Genomic DNA, 21,703 nt, shown 5'->3' with positions numbered 1-21,703 from the left:
CTTCAGACGGTACTTTACTGTATGGATAATGGAACCACAGGTTGCGCGGAGGCACACGCGCGCGAATGGGCAAAAACACTCTCAACTCTCGACACACACCCGCCGGGCGCCGCGCCGCCGGCGCCGCACGCGCTAGCGAGCCCGGGGGGGGGGGGGGGGATTGGGATTGTGTGCCCACCGCGGGCGAGGATCAGAGGACAGTGTGTGCGACAAAGTGTGGCATTTGGCCTCCTCTGAGCTCTGTGCTCTGTTGAACTGTTCATGCCATGCTCTTCCGAAGCCAGACGACTGGGGCTCTTGGTCGGCCGGCGGTTCACGCCTCGGGTTGATATTTGCGGCACATGCTTCGAAGCGCGACGTTCGGCACCAGCAGCATGGACTCAAGCACCACGCCGCTCATCGGATCGGTGCGGTTGCCCATCGCGAACCACTTCTCGATGGCCACTCGCTCGTAGGTTTGGCCAGCGACGTTCATCACCGGGTCCGACATGATCTCGAAGGAGAGCGGGCACTGCAGCTCGGGCGGCACCTCGCTCCCCGCGGCCGGCTCGGGGCACTGAGCTGCGTCCTGCAGCGCGGAGCCCGACGTCCCGCCCGCCCCTCGCCTCGCCTCGTCCTCCAGCCTCGCGCTCTCCTCGAGCGCTGCGGCTAGCTCCGCCTCCTCTGCAGCCGCCAACGCAGCCGCCGCTTCCGCCGCCTCCGCCGCTGCCTCCGCCGCCTCCTTGGGCTCCTGCGACGGCCCAGCGCCGCCACTCCCTCCGCCCTTGCCCTTCTTCTTCTTCTTCTTCTTGCCCTTCTTGCCCTTGCCGTGCTTCTCTGCCGCCTCCTCCGCCTCGATCTCCGCCAGCAGCGCCGTGGCATGTCGCGCCGCCTCCACCTCCGCCGCCGCTCTCTCCGCCTCCCTCACCGCTGTCACCTCTGCCAGCTCCGCCGCCCTTGCCGCCTTCTCAGCCGCCTTCTCGGTGGTGAGGTGCTCCTCGATGGCGTGTGCGCACTCGGTGTGGCCCCTCGCCTTGGCAACCTGCAGCGCAGTGTCGCCAGCATTGTCGCGCAGCCTCGTGTCTGCGCCCGCCCGAAGCATCTGGCGCACGACGGCAGGGAAGTTGTAGTGGGCGGCGTTCGACAGCGCGCTTGCCCCGTAGCTGTCCTGCCGGTCGACCTCCGCGCCATGCAGTAGCAGCACGTCGATGACTGGCACGTGCCCGAGACGGGCGGCGATCACCAGCGCAGTGGCACCTCCTGCAATGCCAATCATGTCGAACGCTGGCGGCAGGTGGTCGACCCCCGCGCCGTGCCGAAGGAGCAAGTCGGCTACCCGATCACGGCCGTAGCGAGCGGCGCTCATCAGCAGCGTGAGGCCGCTTACAGAGCCGTCGGAAACGGGCCCGATCGTCCATGTCGTCTCGATCGTTCCGCCGGCTTCGATCCATGCCAGTACCGCCGCCTCGTCGCCGCGCTCGACCGCTCCCATGATCTCGATTCCGGCGGGCTGGGTTGCCGACGGCGGCGGCGCTGGCCACCTTGGCCTGCCGGGCTCGGTCATCGCTGCCGCGATGGCGCGCAGTCCGTCGGGGGTCGCCGGTGCGGCCACCAGCGGCCGCTTGGGAGAGTCACCCTCGCCGCCGGCAGGAGCTGGCTCGCTGGTGCTCGATCCCGCCGCTGCAGCGGTCATGCCAGACGCACCTGCGCCACTCGCCCTCGCCGCCAGGACCGTCCCCTTTCTCCACTTGCCGTCTTTGGCCCACACCCGCGAGCCCACCTCCAGCGAAGGCGGGCCCGCGCCTTGGCGGTTCGACGCCCACGGAGCGGAAGAGTCGCCGCCCACGCTCGCCATGCCGCCGAGGAGCGCCGCTGCCGCACTCGCCTCGCCCGCTGCCGCGTCGCGCCGAGCCCTCAGCTCCTCGAGGTGCTTCCGGAAGGCGTCCACGCACGCGGTGTGGCTCTTCTCCTTGGCGAGCTGCAGCGCGGAAATGCCACTCAGGTCACGAATCGTCATGTCGGCCCCAGCCCGCAGTAGGCGAAGCAGGACGGCAGGCTGGTCGAAGTTTGCGGCGCACATCATCGCGGTCCAGCCACCATAATTCCGCTGGTCGATCTCTGCTCCGCGCCGCAGCAGCAGGTCGACCACCCGCTCGTGTCCGCCGAAGGCGGCGGCATGCAGCGCGGGGCTGCCGTTCTCTCCTTGCTGGTTGATTGCTGCACCGTGCTGGATCAACGAGTCGATCACTTGCTCGTGGCCATTGGCTGCAGCACCGATGAGGGCGGTGGCTCCGAGGCTGTCCGACAAGTTGACCTCCGCGCCGCGCTTCAGCAGCAATTCGACTAACTGCTGATGACCGTTGCGGGCGGAAACCATCAGGAGCGTGATGTTCTTGATGGCGATCTCGAAGCGTTGCTCCTGATGAGCGTTGCCGCCGGCGGAGACTTGGCCTTTATTCTGAAAGGATGTGTCGATCCGCCCGCCGCCGTCAAGCCATGATTCCACGGGGCCCACAATGCCATTTTCCGCCGCAATCGCGACTTTCGATGGCACCATTTTTACGACGCGCCGAGGATCCTGCCGCCGAGCCCGCAGCGCCACGAGATGCGTGTCCTTCTCGCCCGCGACGCTGCTGCGCGTCTGGCCGCGGTTTTTGTTTTTTCGCGAATCGACCCTATATGTGTCTCTCCCTAAGGATCGAGTGACTTCGAGAAGTCACTCTTCAAAAAAACTGTTCAAGTCTTAAAGGCAAAACACAACGCTCTGCGGTTGGTGCACCCCCCACACTGACACATTCCCCTCATCCCCTACCCTTGGCTGAGCACATCTACCTGCGAGCTAGCCTCTCCGCATTTTCTCTTCCAGTCATCCGCCCGCGCCGCGCGCCATCTCTGGGCGTCTAGTGCAGCCACTGACAGAGCTATTCCGAAGGAGTGGTCGACGCCTCGCCTAGAGTTCGGGTGGACTTAGAGCGGTGCAATGCGGCGGTCAGCAAACGAGACGGTTGCACGGCTACGGGGCCGGGGATCAACAAGCCGCTCACTGGGGCACACGTCGGCGGTCATACGCTTGCACCGCTCCCCCTCCGTCTCAGAGTGCACCTCAACGAGCAGCGAGTAAGCCGAAAGCGCGACGAGGAGGAGAAACTTGAGCTCGGCGAGGCTTCGAAGGACGACTCGCAATATTGCCGACGCGCGGCCCGGGCGGCCCGTCGGCATGCAGGTGGTTTGCGGACGGGCGGATAACCCCAAACTCCTCTTGGGAAGCGCCCCAGGAAGCGCCCCCCTGTCCACATCGGTAGAGCTCTACTTCGTATCTAGATAGCGTGGATACGTGGCTAGCAGGCTGAACCGTGTGCGGGGTAACCCGCGCACGGGTGAAGTTCACGGGTTCGAGTTGTCCAACATTGAGCAGCGGAGGTGTGCCGAGGGGGAGGGGCGGTAAGTCGTCGTCGCCCGGCGCTGCTTGCAGCAAGCACCATGGCGATGGCGCTAAGAGGCGCTAAGAGGCTCCTCTTTTCCGCGCGCCCCCCCCGGCCCCGCAAGGCGCGCGATACACTAACACGTACTCGAGAGTTTCTCCCCCTTAAGCTTGAGCACTTGAGCACCGGATTAGGGTCGATTCCGCGTGGTACGGGACCCCTCGATCGTCTCGCTAAATAAAAGTACGTACTCGAGTTTTCGCGCGCGCAGCTGCGCGCGTGCCGGGCTGCCGGCGGGGTAGCCCGCGCACGGCACGGCCACGGGCACGGCGGGATATCTCACAGTACTAAATAAATAAATAAAAACGGACACCTCTCTATTGTGAGATGGGTAAAAAGGAACAGGCCCCCGCCCTCACAGTACTCAGATAGCTCTCTCCACGATTTTTGGATCCAACGTAATCACTTCGTTGCACACGCGACCGCCACAGTGCACTACTCTCTTCGTTGCCCGCGCGAACCCGATGCCAATCGTCCGGCCCGCTGGGTGCGCTTCTTAGCTCCTGCCCGAGGGTACCCGGACGGATGCTCAAGCGTCGCCGGTGGACAGCAGCGTGTCTGTCTGAAACAATGACGCGGCGGGAGCGTCCGCCCCCCTTGCCGATCGCAGGCGTTGCCGAGTCCCTCTTGCTCGAGCCTGAGTGCTGAGATGCCTGTGGGGCATGTGGCCTCACCCGTCTGCGCTCTCTGCCACCACCTTCCCCCCTTCACCTCTCGCTTGGCTCCTGCTTGGATCCGAGCTCTTCTAAAAGAGAACCAAGACAAGACTCTGGTCTCTGCCCCCCACCCCTGTCGCCTCTCACACACAAGAACGCGCAGAGCTCGGCGCGCAACTAGCGTGCGGGCAATACCAACTAGCATGCATGTGTGCGACCACAGCCCCCAGAGAGTCCTCGAGCTTCCCCGTACACGTCCCGAGAGCGGCCACGCGATTTCCCCTCGGCAGCTCCACTACCAGCGCGGTGCCGCCTCCGCCGCCATCCTGGCAGCGGCAGCCTTGGCCATCGCAGCGGCAGTGGCCGCGCGCCTCGCCTTGGCGGCGGACAACGCCGCCGCGCGCGCCGTCTCGACCCCCTCAACGGCCGAGTCGGCCCCGCTCAGCTTCACCTTGGCCTCCTCCATCGCCGCCTTGGCCTCCTCCAGCGCCGCCACGACCTCCTCCATCGCCGCCCTGGCCTCCTCCAGCGCTGCTCTGGCCTCCGCCTGCGCCGCCCTGGACTCCGCCCGCGCAACCTCGGCATCCGCCAGCGCCGCCTCGGCCGCCGCCTCCGCCTCCGCCTCCGCCTCCGCCTCCTCCTCCGCCTCGTCCGCCGCAGCGTCCAAGCGCGCCGCCTCGGCCACCTCTGCCGACGCCGCTGCCTGGCTCTCCGCCGTGATGCTGAACCGGATCCTTTCCTCGGTGAGCGTCTCGAGAAGCAGGAGGAGCCTCGTCTCCTCGGCCTTCTTCGCCGCCTCGGCTGCGTCTGCCTCCGACGGCGCCTCGGCACCCTCCTCGGGCTCCTGCGACGGCCCCGCCCCGCCCGCCCCGCCGCCGTTCTTCTTCTTCTTCTTGCCCTTCTTGCCCTTGGCGCGCTTCTCCGCCTCCTCCTCCGCCTCGATCTCCGCCAGCAGCTCCTCGGCGTGCCGTGCCGCCTCCTTCTCCTCCGCCGCCCTCTGCGCCGCCCTCTCCGCCGCTCCCGCGGCCCACGCCGCCTCCGCCGCCGCCTTCGCCTTCGCCTTCTCCGCCGCCGCATGCTCCGCGAGGGAGCGCACGCACTCGGCATGGCCCTGCTCCTTGGCCCACTGCAGCGCGGTCTTGCCATCTGCACTGCACAGCGTCACGTCTGCGCCCGCCCGCAGCAAGCAGAGCAGGGCGGCGGGGCGGCCGTTGAAAGCAGCCCAAATGAGTGCGGTGTCGCCGATGTTGTCTTGCAGGTCGATCGCCGCGCCGTGCCGGATCAGCGTGTCGACCGCTTTCTCGTGGTCGTCTGCGGCGGCGGCCATCAGCGCGGTGCTGCCGAGAGTAGTTTGCTGGTTGATCTCCGCGCCGTGCCGCAACGCCAACTCGACCTGCTTCTCGCGGCCATTCGCGGCGGCAAGATTCAGCGCGGTGCTGCCGTTGCTGATATGCAAAGAGACATCCGCACCGCGCTGGATCAGCTCCTCGGCCAGCCCCTCGTGGCCCTTCATCATTGCGAGCATCAGCAGCGTCATGCCGCTCAGAGGGAGGCCGTCCGAAAAGACGTACTCGAACGTCGCGTTCACCCGCCCGCCGCCGTCCTCGAGCCACGCCAGCACCACCGCCTCATCGCCTCGCCAAGCCGCGTCCACAACCTCCTCTGGAACTGCCCCGCTGCTCGGCTCGGCCTCCGCGGCTCCCTCGCCGCTCGAAGCAGAGGCAGCGGCACTCGCACCCACCGCCGCGCCTGTGCCGCCAGCCTTGGCCGACGGCGCCTTGCTCCGGCTCGCCGCCACCTCCCCGATATGCGTCCTGAACGCCTCGACGCACTCGGGGTGGCCCTTCTCCTTGGCCCACTGCAGCGCCGTCTTGCCGTACACATCGCGCAACGCCATGTCTGCGCCCGCCCGCAGCAGGCGGAGCACGACAGCGGGGCGGTTGAAGTAGGCGGCGAGCATCAGCGCGGTGCAGCCCTTGCGGTCCTGCAGGTCGATCTCCGCGCCACGCCGCAGCAGCAGATCGACCACCCGCTCTTTTCCGCCTCGGGCAGCCGCTGCCAGCGCCGCATCGGCGGAGTCCTGCGGGTTCATCTCCGCTCCGTGCTGCAGCAGCAGGTCCACCATTCGCTCGCGGCCGAAGTAGGCGGCAGCGTTGAGCGCAGTGATGCCGCCAATGCAAAGCAGGTTGACGTGCGCGCCACGCTTCAGAAGGAGCTCGACAATCTGCGCGTGCCCGTTCTGTGCGGCGATAATCAGCAGGGTGCATGGATCCATCTTGCCGGCCTCAGTGGGTCGCTCAGCGAGAGTGTCCGCCTTCCCGCCGTCATTCAGCCACTGTCGCACCGGTCCCTCGCGGCCGTCCGTAGCCGCCTTCAGGACGTTCTTTGGGACTTCACCACCCGGCGCGCTGTCAGCAGACGGCGGCGGCGTGCGGAGCCCGGCGGTGGCGCGGGAGCGTGAGGCGGGCATATATGTCGGCTAGTCGAGGCTAGCGACGCCAAGCGTGGCGGGGTGGGGAGGCAACGGCGCCTTGCGATTTCTTTCTTTTTGTGCTGCGTGAGGGATCCCAAAATTGGTTTTCGCGATTTCTCGCGCCACTGCCGCATGTGGGCTGCTGTGTGAAGCTAAAGGAAGACTCCGAAACTCGCCACCGCCTAGTGCAGACGGAGACTCACGAGAGCGCGCGACGGAGCAATCCTATTCCCATACCCCCCCCCTCCTCCATGGCCGTGGCTACCCCGGCACATGGCCGACCGGTGTACGTCCCCCGCCCTCAGCCAGATCTCACCTCATGCGCGTACCGAATGCTTTGCAGCCGACTGTCTTGAGCGACGCGGCCCAGCAAGCGCGGAGCACCTTCCCGAGACCACCTCCGAGACCCGTCCCGAGGTAGAGGGCGGCGCATGCGCGAACCCCCCGCCGCCCGCTGCGAGCGCCGGAGAAGGCGCATCGCGCGAGGAATGCGGGGCCCCGGGCGCGCCTGCCGGCTCAGGGGGCGGTGGGGGCATCCTCGAGAATCAGGGCGTTGATGATCGCCTCGATGATGTAGATGGAGAGCTTGCGGCCGGGGCAGATGCGCGGGTACTGCGCGGCGAGTGCGTCGGGTTCGGGGCCCGGCGCGGTCGACTTGAAGGCGCCGTTCCACGTGAGCGCCTACAAAGAAGAATTCAGAGACGGATGCAAAGAAGGACACGTGCCCCGGGGGGAGGCGCCTCGCGAGACGGAAGGCGCGAGGCGCGCGCGCGGCGCCTGGCCCAGTTCTGCACAGCTCGGTCTAGGAGGTGTCTAGGAGGTGTCTAGGAGGTGTCTAGGAAGTGTCTAGGAGGTGTCGAGGAGGTGTGCAGGAGGCTAGGATGGGAGGGCCTTGTCCAGCTCTTCGCGGGACGGGTTGAAGGTCTGCGGCTCAGCGAACGTTGTCGGGTCTCGATTGGCCATCGACAGGGTGTACTGGTTGAGCGTTCCCTTGGGGAAGGTCGTCTCCTTGTTTCCGCCGCACGCGTTTGGGCAGCCGACGCCGTTGTAGAGCAGGATCGTCTTCTCGGCGACGAAGGAGGTGGTGGCGGAGGTGACGGGAGGGTCGAGGCGGCAGACCTCGCGGATGAAGTTGTGCCGCGTGGAGGAGTCGCCGTCCTTCCACATCGCGAAGCCGTCGTAGCCGGGCGGGAAAGTGACCAGCCCGTCCCCAATCTCGCCCGTCTTGCCCTGAAGGAACTGGCCCGTCGACTCGACGCCGGCCGAGGTGCCGCCGATGCCGGCAAAGCCAAAGATGAAGAAGACCTTGTCCATGAGCTCGACGCCGTACTCGCTGCGGTACTGCACGGGCAGCTGGCTGTTCATTTTCTCGAAGGGCGCGCGCAGCCTGTGCTTGTCGACGAGGTCCGCCGAGTCCTTTCGGAGCCCCTTGACTCTGCCGATCAGGAAGTTGAAGAGGAAGCGCTGCAGCAGCCGCGGCAGCACCCAGTAGGCGGCATACCCGCGCCAGTTGACCATCTGCGAGACCTCGTCTGGGCTCAGCCAGATCGGCTCGTACTCTGCGTGGTCCCAGTTGGCCGGCACAGAGCGGTCGAGGCCAGTGGAGCCGATGGTGCCTCCCTCCGCGTACGCGTCGAAGATGACGTACCTGTCCGTGGGGGCGAGCTTGTGAGGCAGCCGTGAGGTGGCCCGTGCGCCCTAGCGCTCTCTGCCCCCACGGGTGGCGCACATGACGCACTGCACGACGAGGCCGTTGAGGTACTCCTTGTCGTCGAGCTTGGAGCGGTCCGGCACGACCCCATTCTTCTTGAGGTACGGCCCGATGTTCTGCAGCCGCTCGTAGTAGCCGGGGTTGCCCGCAAAGAAGATCTTGTGGAACTCTTGCCGCATCCACCACCACTCGTTCTTCTCCTCCGCGGCAGGGCTCGCCTCGGCCTCAGGGCTCTTGCCCGAGTTTGGCAAGAAGATGAGGATCCCCTTGGGGAAGAGGTCGGGAATGGCGGCGGCGATGCAGCCGAAGGCCGCCTTGCGCGCCTGACTGCCCTTCTGGATCGCGTCGACCATGGCGTAGGTCCACGCCCAGACGCCCTCGCCGTGGTACCAGTACTCCCCCTTCCCGAAGGCCGCCCACTCCCACCGGAACAGACGCAGCCGCGACCCGCCGCCCGTGCAGGGGAGGATGAGGGCGAGCAGGCCGGTCAGCACGTAACGCCACCACGTCCACGCGAGAAGGAACGGCCGCCCGCACCCGACCGACTGGGCCGCCCACCACGAATAGTTGCGGTAGACGATCGGCAGCAGAGCGCCGAAGATCGCCTGCAGGATGTTGAGAGGCAGCAGCAGCCACATGCCGATCACGGAGGCCCAGGACGCGTCCGCAGACACCTACAGAGCGCGCACGCCGCGCGTCAGCGCGCCGGCGACGCTTCGGGGGCACAAGAGAGATGACGCACGTTCTCGGGCGGCTTGGAGAGCACGTTGGTTTCGATGTTGCCCCACGGGGCTTCGCCGGTCGTCACAGCGTTCACCTTCGCGGCGTTGCGTTTCCTTGCCATGTATGCTTCCGAGGGCTTCGCGGAAGTGGGCTTGCTCATGCGAAGAGCAATGAGCGCGCCTGGGGGCGCCTGGCTGGGGCTCCCACACTCCTTGCTCGACGCCGGTTTTTTCTTTTTTAGGAAAAAAGTATCCATGACCGTCTAGAAACGCTCAGCCAATTTACTCTGGACAGGGTGGCCCGCCACAAGGACCCCAGGAATTGCGACTCGCCGCTTTCCTCCCATTATGATTCTTCTTCTTGATTTGCTAACAACAAACCTAGAGAGAAGGTTTCTCTCTCAAACCTAAAACAATTTCCTCTCGCCAATCCTCTTCCTTTTCTCGGGGTGATCGGGCGCGCGTTTGCTCGGACAAAGCACAAAGGACGAACGGCTCCTACGAGCAAGACAGTGTTCGCAGTGGTGTCTGGTGAGGAGGTTTCGCAAAACCCTTACCCACACGAACCAAAAATCCAAAAAGACAGACAAATGTATTGTGTCGGTCTACCGTCCAAAGGCGGGGTGTAGTCGACCAAGGGACCACGAATCTGGTCTGTCGACGGCACGAATTTGGGATGGGACACCTTCTTTCGGAGTATCGTTTCTGTTTTTTCTCCGGTTTTTCACAGGATTTTCCTGTGAAGAGTTGCTGTCTCTCCCCCTTCTCGACTGTCTGTGCTTGTGCGTCTTGGGTCCGGAGTTGTGCGTTTATGTGAAGAGAGCAACAGATCTTCGAACTCGGTGTCGAACCACCAGCCCGACGCTCACTACAAGTGATCCCACGCACGCACGAACCGGAAGCTGAAAGTCAGTGCACTTGTGCATTGTAAGTGTGGGTGTATATGGCGCTCACCGTGTACCACCCGCCTCCTCTCGACGTCGGCCCCCCTCCGCCGCCGAGCCGCCGCCTGACTTCGGCCCGCCGCCGCCTCGCGCGGCTGCGGTCCAGCCCGGCCCGCGAGGCGCTCGAGGTGGCGCGGCAGCTCGAGGCGAACGGATTTGCAGTGCTGGACGGCTTTCTCGGCGCCGCCGCAATGGGAGCCGTGCGGGACGAGCTCGAGGGCCGCGCACTCTGCGACAGCGGCGGTGCAGCGTCAGGCCAGGTGCGCTCGGGCCGCGTCTCGGCCCTCCGCTCGGACGTCTCGCGCTGGCAGCGCGTCGACGGCAGCGGTGGGAGGGTCGGCCTGCTGAGACCGCTTGACCTCCTCGCAAACCGCACTGACGGTGTGCTTGATTGTCCCATACAACCAGTGGGCATGAAACGCCATTCCACGGTCCGTGGGTACTACCGTCAGGGCTCGTCGCTGCGCTGAGGGACCACGCCGGCAGCGCGCCTCTGGCCGGTACGCACTGGCGCTCCGCGGACGCGATGCTGGCTTGCTATCCACCCAACGGCACGGGCCCTCGCTGCCAAACACAGCACCCGCGTCCTCCGACCGGCGTTGCCTCCCCACCCTCCCCCTCCCTCTCCCTCCATCCCCCAGGCACCCGTTACGTGCGACACCTAGACAACGTTTGCTCGGGCGGCGCGGGCGCGCGGTGCAACGGGCGGCGCGCCACCGCCGTCTACTACCTGAATCCGCCCGCAGAGGCGCAGCTTCGCTTCTCTCTTGGCCACTGTCACGGACCCTTCTCGGACCTTTCTCGGGCCCTTCTCTCGATCCTTCTTGTAGGACCCGACGCACGGCGCCCTCCGCCTCTTCTCGCCCGGCCTGCCCACCTCGCCGCCGCTGGCCGACATCGAGCCGCGCCTTGGCCACGTCCACGACACGTCCAGGACACGTCCGAGACATGTCCACAGGTCGACATCGAGCCGCTCGCCGACCGGCTCGTCCTCTTCCTCTCGGACGAGCGGGTTCCGCATGCCGTGCTGCCGACCGGGCCAAGCCAGCGTCGCCTCGCCGTGACGCTCTGGTACTTTGACGCGGCGGAGGAGGCGGCGGCGGCGGCGGGCAACGCCAACGGCGAGGGGCGGCCGAGGCTGAGCCGAGTGGCCCCGCACGCGGGGTTTGATGACTTGGGCGTCTCAAGAGTATGTGGGCTTGCAGAGGAGCTGGGCGAGGAGTGTGAGAGTGAGTTGTTGTGACAGAGAGCAAAAAGTGGTCTAGCACACGCACAGAAACTTAGTGTACCTTACGGCCCAGTCGCGTCGCGTGTAACGCGTCCCGCGGGCCCGCCCACTGTCGCACTGAGCTGTGGTCGTTTCCAGAGTGCAGAGACATCCTCTGGGCCGGCGCGGGGGCCCCAGAGGGTGTCCATGCGGGGGGGGGGATGGGGTCCCATGGCCCGCCGCAGGCGCCGATTTTTTGGATTTTTTGGCCATTTTTTACTTGTTTTCATGTGGGAATTCGGCGCTTCCTTGCGGCCATGCTATCACGCCTTGCGACAGCCTGTCGGCGCTGCTGACCGTGCCATGATGCACAATTGATCACCTGCATAGCTCGCGGCCTTAGTATCAAGCATTCAGTGACGACCTGATCCTACGGCCAGTAGGAAGGTGTCCTTCCATCGTGTGCACGCTTCTGACGCAATGCGCGTCACAAACTGCCTCGGATTGGCTGCTGGCACTCTCGAGGCTATGCCTACACAGCCTCGCGCGCCATCATGGGCAGTCAAGAGGGACCACGCACCTTCTCAGGACAGCGCCGGTGCCTCTCTCTTGGACCGGCAAACTTGGTGGTCTCGTGTCACCAATGTGGGACCAGTGCGGCATCGCGCCATCGACAGCTCTGAACTGCGCCTCACCACTGACCGGGAAGGCCGCCAAGTGGGCCAGCACAGGTCGCACATTGTGGCAGCAGTCAGCAGCGCATGTCTGATAGCTAGAGCAGCAGCGTCAGGTTCTCGCAGGGTCGGATCGTGTCAAGCCTCTCGCCCGGCCGGCTGCGTGCAGACGTCGGCCTGTCTGCTGTGGAGTGATCTGTCGGCGGTCAGTACGACCGATCAGGTTGGAGATTTCTGATGATTGGAGGGTCTGTCTGTATGTACTCCTCGAGATCTTTCCAAATCTGCCCTCTGTTAGACCGTTAGATCGGGAAGTCGGTGCTAATAGAGACTAATAGAGCCGGGGCCGGCCGCGGTTTCCGCACTGCTGCGCGGCGCACGGTGCCTCCGGGGGCCCCCGCGCCCCCCCAGAGGAGACATCCAAGAAGAACGCTACTCGCTAGCGGCTAGCGCGCCACATGGGAAGGCTTCGTGAAGGATGGAGGATTTAAATGCGTCGAACAAAGAAGAGGCCACGGGAGGAGCCGGCAGAGGATGCACCGACGTGACCCCCGCCCCACCCCGACACCACACACAGCACACACACACACACACACACACACACACACACACACACACACACACACACACACGCACGCACGCACGCACGCACGCACGCACGCACACGCACACGCACACGCACACACACACACACACACACACACACACACACACACACACACACACACACACACACACACACACACACACACACACACACACACACACACACACACACACACACACACACACACACACACACACACACACACACACACACACACACACACACACACACACACACACACACACACACACACACACACACACACACACACACACACACACACACACACACACACACACACACACACACACACTACTCACTTAGGATAAGCACACCCGCGCGCGCACCAGCCACCAGCCACCACGGGCCCCTTTTGCGCCATTCAATGCCGTGGGGTTTCCGTCGTCTAAGACGTGGAGTCGCGAGGGTTCCCCCTTGCCCCACCACCTTGTGTGTGTGGAGAAGTTTACCTTACCTTTCCTTACCTAATAATCCTTCGGCGGAGCAGCCGCAAGCGTGTTAGTTGGTATGCAGCAACGATTCGCACCGACGCTCAGTACGTACACCGCCATCCCCCCCACGCACCCCTCCCCCGCCGCCCAAAGAATACCGCGCCCACTATGGAGCTTACCTCCCCATCCTGGGGTACATGTAGAAGTCCCCCCCCCAAAAGTCGGAGCCTTGAGTCCAATGAGAGGCAGCGTGCGGCTCCGTGGACTCGGCCATCTCCCGCGGGTGAGAGGGCGAGAGGAAGCATGCCCGCCCTCTGTGCTCTGAGGCGGCCGTCCGAGTCGGTCGGGGAGGCACCCACACACACAACCATCCTCGCTCGCGGGTGTGGGCGGCCTTCTCGGCCCGCTATGCAAGCCCTAAGTCGGCCTTCCTCGTGGTCGGCTTCGAAGGCCCAATAGCCCTAGCCGGAGCTTCTAAGGGGGCCGGCTTTTTCTGCGCTAACCCTTCGGGGAAACCGCTCCGGAATAGGGGTTCGGTGAGGTAGTGCGTCAGACCTGTCCTGGATCCTGCTGAACAAGTTCCTCTTGTAGCTCGATCGGTCACACCGCCATCGCCGTCGGGGAGAGGGGGGACGACACTGCTTCGGCAGCGTGCACCTCGAATCGGATCCTGTACCGTGTTTGTTATGACCCCCCCCCAATGAACACACCAGTGAGGGAGGGCGAGACGATCGAGGGGTCCCGTACCATGCGGAATCGACCCTATCCAGTGCTCAAGTGCTCAATAGGGGTTCCCGGCCACCCCGCCTCGGGCCGGCCGGGCGCCCAGGCGCGCCGGGAGGGAGTCGGTTGGCGCCGAGCGTGAGCGTGAGCACTCAAGGCTGCGTTTTGCTCGGCGTGGCGGAGAATGTCGACCGCCCTCGCGTCCTTCGCGGGCTCGCTGTCGTCGGACGGGAAGGTGACGGTTACATTCAAGCACGCCGGTGATGCGCCGATCTTGAAGCGCTCCACTTTCAAGCTCTCCGCCTCCACCACGATTGCGATGACTGCAGACCAGCTGCGCAAGCAGCTCGGGATCGCACCGCACGAACCGCTGCTCCTCTACTGCAGCACGGCCTTCGCCCCGCCGTTGGATGAGACCCTGGGCGATGTGGCGCAGTGCTTTCAGGCGCACTCGCACACCGCACGCACGCGCAAACGCGCACACACGCGCACAATCCGGAGGGCGCCCACTTGAGCACCGCGCACGCGCCCTTGCCACCAGACGGGCTCGACCCTCGTCCTGCACTACTGCACCACCCCGGCATGGGGGTGACGAGCAGCGTCCTGTAGCTGTCCTCTCGACGGCCACCTCTCGGCGGCCACCGCGGCGCCGCCGGATGTCACACCGCGGTCTTGCGCACTCGTCCGCCCGCGGCGATCCCTCGGTTTGATCAGTGGCGGAGCGTTTGCTGTCGCGCCGCCGGAGAGCACCCTTCCGCACCCGCGTCCGCTTGGGAGAGACGCCGCGGCCTTCGGTGCTTGCACCTCATGCCACCATCGCCGTCCATTGCCACTTTGACGTCGGAGCGGATCGCCGCGGGCTTGCGCGAGTCGCCACGTCGGAGATCGGGCGGGACGGACAGCTCTGCCAGCAACGACCTGTGGATAAGGGGCCGATTGCTCGAGCTCTGCATGTGCCAGGGTCGTTGCGCTTGCGCGAGCGATCCAATAGACACAGTGGTACTGCCGGAAGTCATGTACTAAGGAGCTCTATAAATTGCGCGCGTGCCGGCGCGAGTAACTTTGATGAGATTTTACGATTAGCCCGCGCCACAAACAACACAGACTCTCAAAAGGAAAACTCGCCCCACCTCGCAGGCCGCGCAAAACTGCACCGGCCAGCGCCACACACCGCTCAGTTCGGTGGGAGGGGCGGTGACCTGCCCCTAGCGTACTCGAAGCACTTTTTCAGCGGGTGCTCCTCGCGCTCTGTATGCGCCTTCTCGACTTGGTCATCGGTGTAGGTCTCTTTCGACGCTGCTGCTGTCGCCGGTGTCGCATCGGTGTTGATGGTCCCGTCGGGCATGAACTTGTCCAGGAAGGCGCTGATGACGGTCGTGATGACGACCATGGACAGCTCCTCACCCGGGCACTGACGCGGCGCCGAGCCGCCGTACGGGCCGTTCCAAACCAGGTAGCGGTCGCGCGGCGCGCGCCCCGGCCGAAAGTCGCGCCAGTCGTCGCCCCATTCCTTCGGGTCGAGGTGCGCGGATCCGTAGTTGGCGACGAGGACCGTATTCTCTGGCAGCGTGACCATTTCCTTCATGAAGGGGCAGACCATCGGCTTGTCCAGCACCTTGTGCGAGCCGGCGACAGGACACGCGAGTCGTAGCGTCTCCAGGACAAAGTCGGTTGGGTTGGCACGGTACAGAGCCGCCATCTCCTCCGCATCGGGCTACAGCGAAGAGACGACGCGCGTCAAGCTGGAGAGGGGGGAGGGGGAGGGGGGGTCTGTACACCTGCCAGTCGTGCTGGTTGAGCGCCAGCCCGAAGCCAAAGATGTTGAAGCCAAACTGCGGAAAGTAGAAGGACTGGGGGAAGTGGAGAAACTTTTTCAGCACGTTTCCTGTTGCTGTGGTCGTGCCCGCCGTCGCTGCGAGAAGCATCGCGACGCAGACGGAGTCCAGCAGCCGATCCACCTTCTCCTCCGCTCTCGAGGGGCCTTGATTCGTCGCATTCTTCTCCCCCGTGTCCAGCATGCAGCGGAGGCAGCAGCCGCCCATGCAGTCGCAAAACACGGGCGGCTCGCTACCGTCCGGCGGCCGCTCGCCGTTTGCGTTTGCCGTCACGGTCTCAACCCCGGGCACCTCGTCCGCCATCGCGCGCCAGTCCACTGCGCGGCCGCGCAGCTGATCTGGCTTGGCTGCGTTGTGGTTGAGGTAGAGGTACTCCTTGAGGCGAAGTGGCGCGAGCGTCCCCGCAGTCTGGAAGAGAGGCGGGTACGAGGGCGCTAGCAGCCAGTACATTGCGCCCGCGGTGGTGTAGACGGCGACCTTCTCAATCAGGTCCTCAGGCAGCTCCTCCGTGTCAAAGAGAATCCCCATCAGCGTCTCAAACACCGGCTGCACCAGCCACTTGCTGCCTGGGAAGTTGGGCGGTTTGATCGACCCCCAGCCTGGCCCCAGCCAGGCCTCGAGCCGCAGCCGCAGCTTCTCGCGAGCGCCCTCGCCACCATTCGCGAGCTTGGCCACAACAGACTCGGGCGCAGTGATGTGGCGCTTGAAGGCCGTGCGCCAGGCCGAGTGGTACTCGCTGCCGGTGTTGAAGAAGAGGGGCAGGTTGGTCGCGTACGGCAGCTGTGCACCCTTGATGAGCCAGCCATCTAGGCACGCGGCGCGCTTACGCTTCGGATCGAGCGCAATCTCGCGCGCCAGATCGTAGTCTCCAATACGCATTGTGTCCCACAGCACGAGATTGCGTCCAAAGGAGCCGTCGAGATACGCGCGCCGGTCTGGATTGAGGCTGTCGGTCCACATGCGCTGCTCAAACGTTCCCAAAAACTCGAGCGCGTTCCAGAAGAAGTCGTACACGATGGAGGGGATCCGTGCCAGAAGGACACCGAGCAGCGAGCTGCGGAATGGGCCGGTGAGACACCACAACGCGAATTTCTGGAAGTGTCTGGGCCCTGAAACCACCCCGGTGATGATGAGAAACCCGCCGATTGGCATCACCACGACGAAGAATGCTAACCACGATAATGTCTTGTCGACGATTGAGTCAGAGACGTACCGAGTGCCAAAGGCACTTGTGGCGGACTGGCTGCCTGGCGAGGCAGTGGAACCTCGCTCCATTGCGTCCAAGGTGGGTACCGAGCGCTCCATTGCGTCCAAGGCGGGTACCGAGCAAGCCTTTGCAGCCTCTTCGTGCTTCCCGGCGTCTCTTCTCGCCCCATTGTACTTGAGCTTCCGAAGCGTTTTGCCCTTTGGCGGCCCCAGCTTCTTGGCTTTGTCGCTCATTGTTGTGTCCATGACCTATGCGAATCCGAGCATCGACTGTTCTCGCGCCACTTTTACTTCGCCAAAAGCAAAATTCATGACCTGTTATTGAGAAGAAAATACATGACCGGTTCACATGTGATAAATAATTCGACGCACCACACACACCCTACTCTCGCGTAGCCCATCCAAACCAACCACCCGCTCGCTCGCTCGCTCACCCTCGATCGAGACCCAAGCACAAGCAAGGAAGAGGCAAGCGCAACGGGGTCACTTTGCGTGTCCTACTCCTCCTACCCGTATCCTGTGGGCACAACGAGTACTAGGCCGGGCTGATGCAGGCACGTGGACTTCCAAGGCGCCGTCACAGTGGGCTCATGTTCTCCATGGGCACCGGTACCCGGGACTCCTGATCGACGCGGTTGGCGATCGCCTTCGGGCTGGTCCCACATGGGCTGCTACTCCAGCCGCGTCGAGGCCCCGACCGAGAGGGAGGAGCTGCCCGGCCCTCCCGCCGTCGAACGCGACGCCCCGACGCCCGCCGGCACCGCCGCGTCAACGCAGCCGACCGCCGCCCTCCCCTCCGCCACCGATCTCGGCGTGAGCGAGTGGAAGCTGGAGAAGTGGCGCGAGCACGGCGGTGGCGACCTGGAGCCTGTCCTCGCGAGCGGCGCCGTCGCCCTCCTCGACGCGCAGTGGATCATCAGCCACGCCGAGGCGGGCGGCGTCCTCACCCACCGCCAGGCGCTGCCCGAGGAGGCCTTCCTCTCCCTCGCCGACCTTGTCGAGGCGACCGTTCGTACGTGCCTTCCCGTCGCCGCGCTCTCCTACCCGTGGCTGACCAAGGACCACCCCGACCCGATCGGAGCCAACCTCGCCCGCGTCGCAAGGGCGCTCAAGGCCCTGCTCAGCTATCCTGACCTCATCCCGCGGCTCGGCGTCTTTTGGGACTTCGGCTCGCTGCACCAGCACCCCGACCCGTCCAACGGCGGCATGCGCACCGAGGAGCAGAACGCGCTCTTCAAGCAGGGGCTGGGCTGCCTCGGCACGCTCTACTCCCACCCGCACACGACCGTGCTGCGGCTGACCTCCTTCCCGGACGGCCACAAGGCGGAGGACCAGGCCGAGGGCACCAACGTGGCCAAGTACTTTGACCGCGGCTGGTGCGCCACCGAGAGCGCCTGGGCGAGCCTGACCAAGGCTGGCCACCTTTCCTTCGACCTCGGCAAGATGCGCGACGGCGTGGAGTACGGCTGGGGCAGCCTCACCAACGACTGCACCCAGGACGGCGGCCGGCGCCCTCCGCTGCATCCGTCTGCGTTCGCGGCGGAGCTGGAGACGAAGAGCTTCACCAACGGCAAGGACGACAAGCCGCTGGTGAAGCGGCTGTACGAGGCCGCCTTCAAGGAGCAGTTTGGCAAGGCGACCAGGCTGGACTACATGAACCTCGGCTGGGTCGACGCGGAGGCGGCGCAGCTGGCGGAGGTCCTCGCGAGCAGGGCAGCGCCGCGGCTCGAGGTGCTCTATCTCCACGGCAACAAGATTGGCGACGAGGGCTGCAAGGCGCTGGCCGCCGCCCTCGGCAAGGAGGGGGCAGCGCCGCGGCTCAAGGAGCTCTGGTTCTTCAACAACGAGATTGGCGACGAGGGCTGGACGGCGTTGGCCGCCGCCCTCGGCAAGGAGGGGGCAGCGCCGAGCTTGAAGGCGCGAGACGCCCCCTCGCCCCACGCCCCTCCCTCGCCCAAGGCTCATCGCTCCTCCCCTCGCGTGCAGATGCTCTACGTGGGCAACGAGAAGCAGCCAGAGCTGGTGGCCGTGTGCGAGGAGCGCGGCATCGACCTCTACCGGGGCTGGTGAGCCTCTCCAGCCCCGGCCGGGCGGCGAGGGCGCGGGGCCCGCGGCCCGGCGGGACCCCGGGGGGAGCACGGCAAAGAGACCCTGCGGGCTGCGGCTGCGGTGCACGACGTCCACGTACAGCGACGGAGGGGAGCTCGCGTGCGTTTGTGGGTGTTGATGGGAGGGTGAGCGGCGGGAGGGGCGGGGGCGGGGGCGGGAGCGCGGCCTAGGAGGGGGGGGGGGGGCTCACCTCTCGCCTCTAGTATAGGCCGGTCGCTCCCCCGTCTTTGGGCCCTGTTGAGTCGTTCCGGAAGTTGAAGTTGACGCATCACAAAGAACCCAAATCCAACCCTGCCAACCGAGCAAAGGCCAGTTGGCGCGCAAGACCCTTAGGGGACCCCTAGGCTTAAAAGGGTGGGCCCTGGGGCGCTGCGGCTTAAACGGCTTAAAACTTGCCATGGCAAGTTTTAAGAGCTGCTGGGCCGCCGATTCCTTAAACGGTCTTAAACGCTTAAACGGTGCGGGAGAGCTCCCGAGGTCGATGGTCCGGGAGGCTCCCGGTAGACGCCGGAGGCCGGGAAGCTGGCTACAGTCAGCTAGCACGCGTCCCCTATGTGAGTATGGCTCCTGCCAGTGCACCAGACTTACAGATGTGTCTTCAGAGGCGGGTTTGTGCCTAATAACAGCAGTATTGGAGAAACCGGCGCGGAACCCAGCGACGCGTGGCCGGTGAGGCCGATTTTCTTAAACGGACTTAAAAGAGGGACCCCCCGTGCCTGCAATCTCTTAAATGGCAATTTCAGCCCCTAAACCTCCTCGTTTCTTAAAAGGTCTTAAAAAAAGCCGGCCCTCAGAACCCTAGGGGTCCCCTAAGGCAAGACCTGATGTGCCTCCGCTCCAGGTGTGTGGCAGTTCGATGGATCCAGCCCAGCGACCTCTACGTGACGATTGAGGACTGCTCTTCCCCTTTGGCCGAGCCTCCAGTCCCTGCCACCGTGCACCTGGCGCCAGAAAGCTGCATTTACATCCCGCACGCGCGATCGGCAGTCGAGTTACAACCCGCAGCTGTGCTGTGTGCGCGCGCACTCGAAAGTGGTTCGGCGATCTCTCGGCGACCACTCGTCGACTCGCGCTCAGACGCGAGGTGCGTGCTCGCCCGGTCCCCCGTGAGGGGACTAGGCCTTTTTTAGCGAGATCGGGGAAATCACTCTCATCGCCCGCCGCTCACGCTTCCCTCCCTCTCCCGCGCCGCCGTATCCGGTCCTAGCCTGCGATACAGTGAGACCTCACGCCCCGCGACTGTCTCCCACGCTCGCAGGCGGGTGTATCTATCCGCCCTGCCACTCCATGCATGATCACCGCTGGGGGCAGCGGTGCTCGTGCGACTGCGGATTCGGCCTCATCTCACGCCCTCTGGCCTGCAGCTGCACGTTGCCGGGGGCCATTCTCGAGCCCTCTGGCGAATGGGCCCAAATCCGGGCTCTGAGCACGCCTACTGCTGACGATCTATGTAGCTAGTGCGGTGGGATCTGGCGCAGGTGCGCGAGACCGTCGCCACAGGGGGGGGCGCGCGATTATGGTGGGCGCTTCCGAGGGGCGAAACCGCGTGTTCAAGGGAAACCAGGCAAATTGCGTCCCCAAAATGGTCCTGAGCGGCTCCCACAACCTCCCCAACACCCGAGCTGCACGACACGACCGCTTGTTCGAACATTAGCGACACAAGTAATTAATCATGTGGGTTGTGTCATCGTGCGGTGGGTTCCACCGGGTTTTCTACACGTGGCGATGGCGCCTGGGTTTTAACAGTCTAGGGGTATGGTAGGAATTGCGTAGACGCTTTGACAGAGAAAATTGATACCAGTGTCTACATAACAAGGTACTAACTCGGTAAGATCCGGGCTGGTGGTTAACCCCTAAACGGCTACCGAAACGGGGTGCCCGGAAGGGCGATATCACGGCGGCCTAACTGTGCCTCCGTGCGCTCGCCACATACCCCCTGCTGCCCGAGGGTCGTGTTAGCACTTTAGTGGGCACATACAGAGGCGGTGGGAAGCCACCACGTTCCCTTCAAATTTCCCGCCACCGAGCTCCGGAGCGCGCTCTGCACGAGCTCCTGGGACGCGGTTTCGTCTTTCGATCCCAGACGGTCGTCGCACGTCGGCGCCCCAGTGAGGTCCGCCGTCATAGGTGTAGCACGCTACTAGACACACTGCCTCCAAGTTGAGCGGTGGAAAATTGTGACGAAGCCACGCACCGAGGCGCCGGCGTCCCTCTGGCAATCTGCCACCGACAGCAACACGCCTTTGATCACCGGCTGCTTGCGCTCCGCATACTCTCCAGAAGCTGTTGGTTGTGTGGCTGGTGATACTTCTATCAGCCTTCCTCATGCACAATGTTGCCGTTGAGCTACGAGGCTGCAACCCGTCGTCATTTGAGTTTGCTGCCAGCCACACACAGCGCGTCCCTGCTGCACGTGAATGGTTGTGAACAACACCTCGTGGGGGCGGCACCGCAGGCGTCCATTGAGGGGTCCAGGTGATAGCCCTGGGCGGACAATCCATACGCCTAGTTGGACTTCAGATCGCCCGATCGCGTCCCGGTGAACTGACGTCGGATTTGTGACGCCGCCGCACCGCGCCGCGGCCGGGGGCCCTCCGGAGGCCGAGGATGGCCGTGGCGGACCGAGACGAGCTCTGGGAGGTAAAGTGTCAGTGTATATATTGTAGAGGCTGACCACGTGCACAATATCTCTCACTCTAGCTAAGCCAGGGGAGGCTATTCTGGGCGTCCACACGGCTTGCACTGGTGACCCTCGCGACAAAGCGAGCGCGTCCGGCAGAGCGACTGAAGAATCGAGGACAGAGTCACAAATCCCGCTTGTTGTGCATGTTTTGAGGTCGGACAGTGCTGCTGTCTTCTCCACGCAGCAGCCGACGCCACCAGGCCTCGGTAGCTGAGCAGCAGGAGCCTCCTCGCTGCTGGC

At 64.6% G+C, this 21,703-nt stretch overlaps 3 protein-coding genes across 3 annotated transcripts; 2 read left to right on the top strand and 1 right to left on the bottom strand.

The window, feature by feature from the left end:
- Positions 1-3,541: 3,541 nt before the first annotated feature.
- EMIHUDRAFT_434976 (hypothetical protein) lies at positions 3,542-9,228 on the bottom strand. Its single transcript, XM_005779567.1, has 7 exons — positions 9,044-9,228; positions 8,320-8,975; positions 7,504-8,238; positions 7,312-7,378; positions 6,715-7,271; positions 3,636-3,713; positions 3,542-3,571 (listed from the first exon to the last, which is right to left on the bottom strand). Exons 1-5 carry the CDS (start codon positions 9,182-9,184, stop codon positions 7,107-7,109), a joined length of 1,764 nt encoding a protein of 587 aa, XP_005779624.1. The 5' UTR covers positions 9,185-9,228; the 3' UTR covers positions 3,542-3,571; positions 3,636-3,713; positions 6,715-7,106.
- Positions 9,229-9,966: 738 nt separating this feature from the next.
- EMIHUDRAFT_205166 (hypothetical protein) lies at positions 9,967-11,541 on the top strand (the record flags this gene model as incomplete). Its single annotated transcript, XM_005779566.1, has 4 exons — positions 9,967-10,348; positions 10,420-10,467; positions 10,609-10,743; positions 11,420-11,541. The coding sequence occupies 4 exons, from the start codon at positions 9,967-9,969 to the stop codon at positions 11,539-11,541; spliced, it is 687 nt and encodes a 228-aa protein (XP_005779623.1).
- A 2,321-nt stretch (positions 11,542-13,862) lies between these two features.
- Positions 13,863-14,072, top strand: EMIHUDRAFT_48757 (hypothetical protein; the record flags this gene model as incomplete). The annotated part of the gene is made up of 1 exon (XM_005779565.1): positions 13,863-14,072. A coding segment is annotated over one exon (210 nt), but the record flags the coding sequence as incomplete, so codon positions are not given.
- Between the last annotated feature and the right edge of the window lie 7,631 nt (positions 14,073-21,703).

The sequence above is a fragment of the Emiliania huxleyi genome, assembly GCF_000372725.1.
Source record: "Emiliania huxleyi CCMP1516 unplaced genomic scaffold EMIHUscaffold_23, whole genome shotgun sequence".
Classification (NCBI taxonomy): Eukaryota; Haptophyta; order Isochrysidales; family Noelaerhabdaceae; genus Emiliania; species Emiliania huxleyi.
This window is presented reverse-complemented; position numbering and strand designations above follow the sequence as displayed.

What these genes read in the sequence shown, in the direction of transcription:
- EMIHUDRAFT_434976 (XM_005779567.1), bottom strand. Translation starts at nt 9,184, where the DNA reads ATGAGCAAGCCCACTTCCGCGAAGCCCTCGGAAGCATACATGGCAAGG. An exon ending in TCTCCAAGCCGCCCGAGAAC is followed by an intron (nt 8,976 to 9,043) that starts GTGCGTCATCTC and finishes CGCGCTCTGTAG; the next exon opens with GTGTCTGCGGACGCGTCCTG. An exon ending in GGCGCCTCCCCCCGGGGCAC is followed by an intron (nt 7,272 to 7,311) that starts GTGTCCTTCTTT and finishes TCTTCTTTGTAG; the next exon opens with GCGCTCACGTGGAACGGCGC.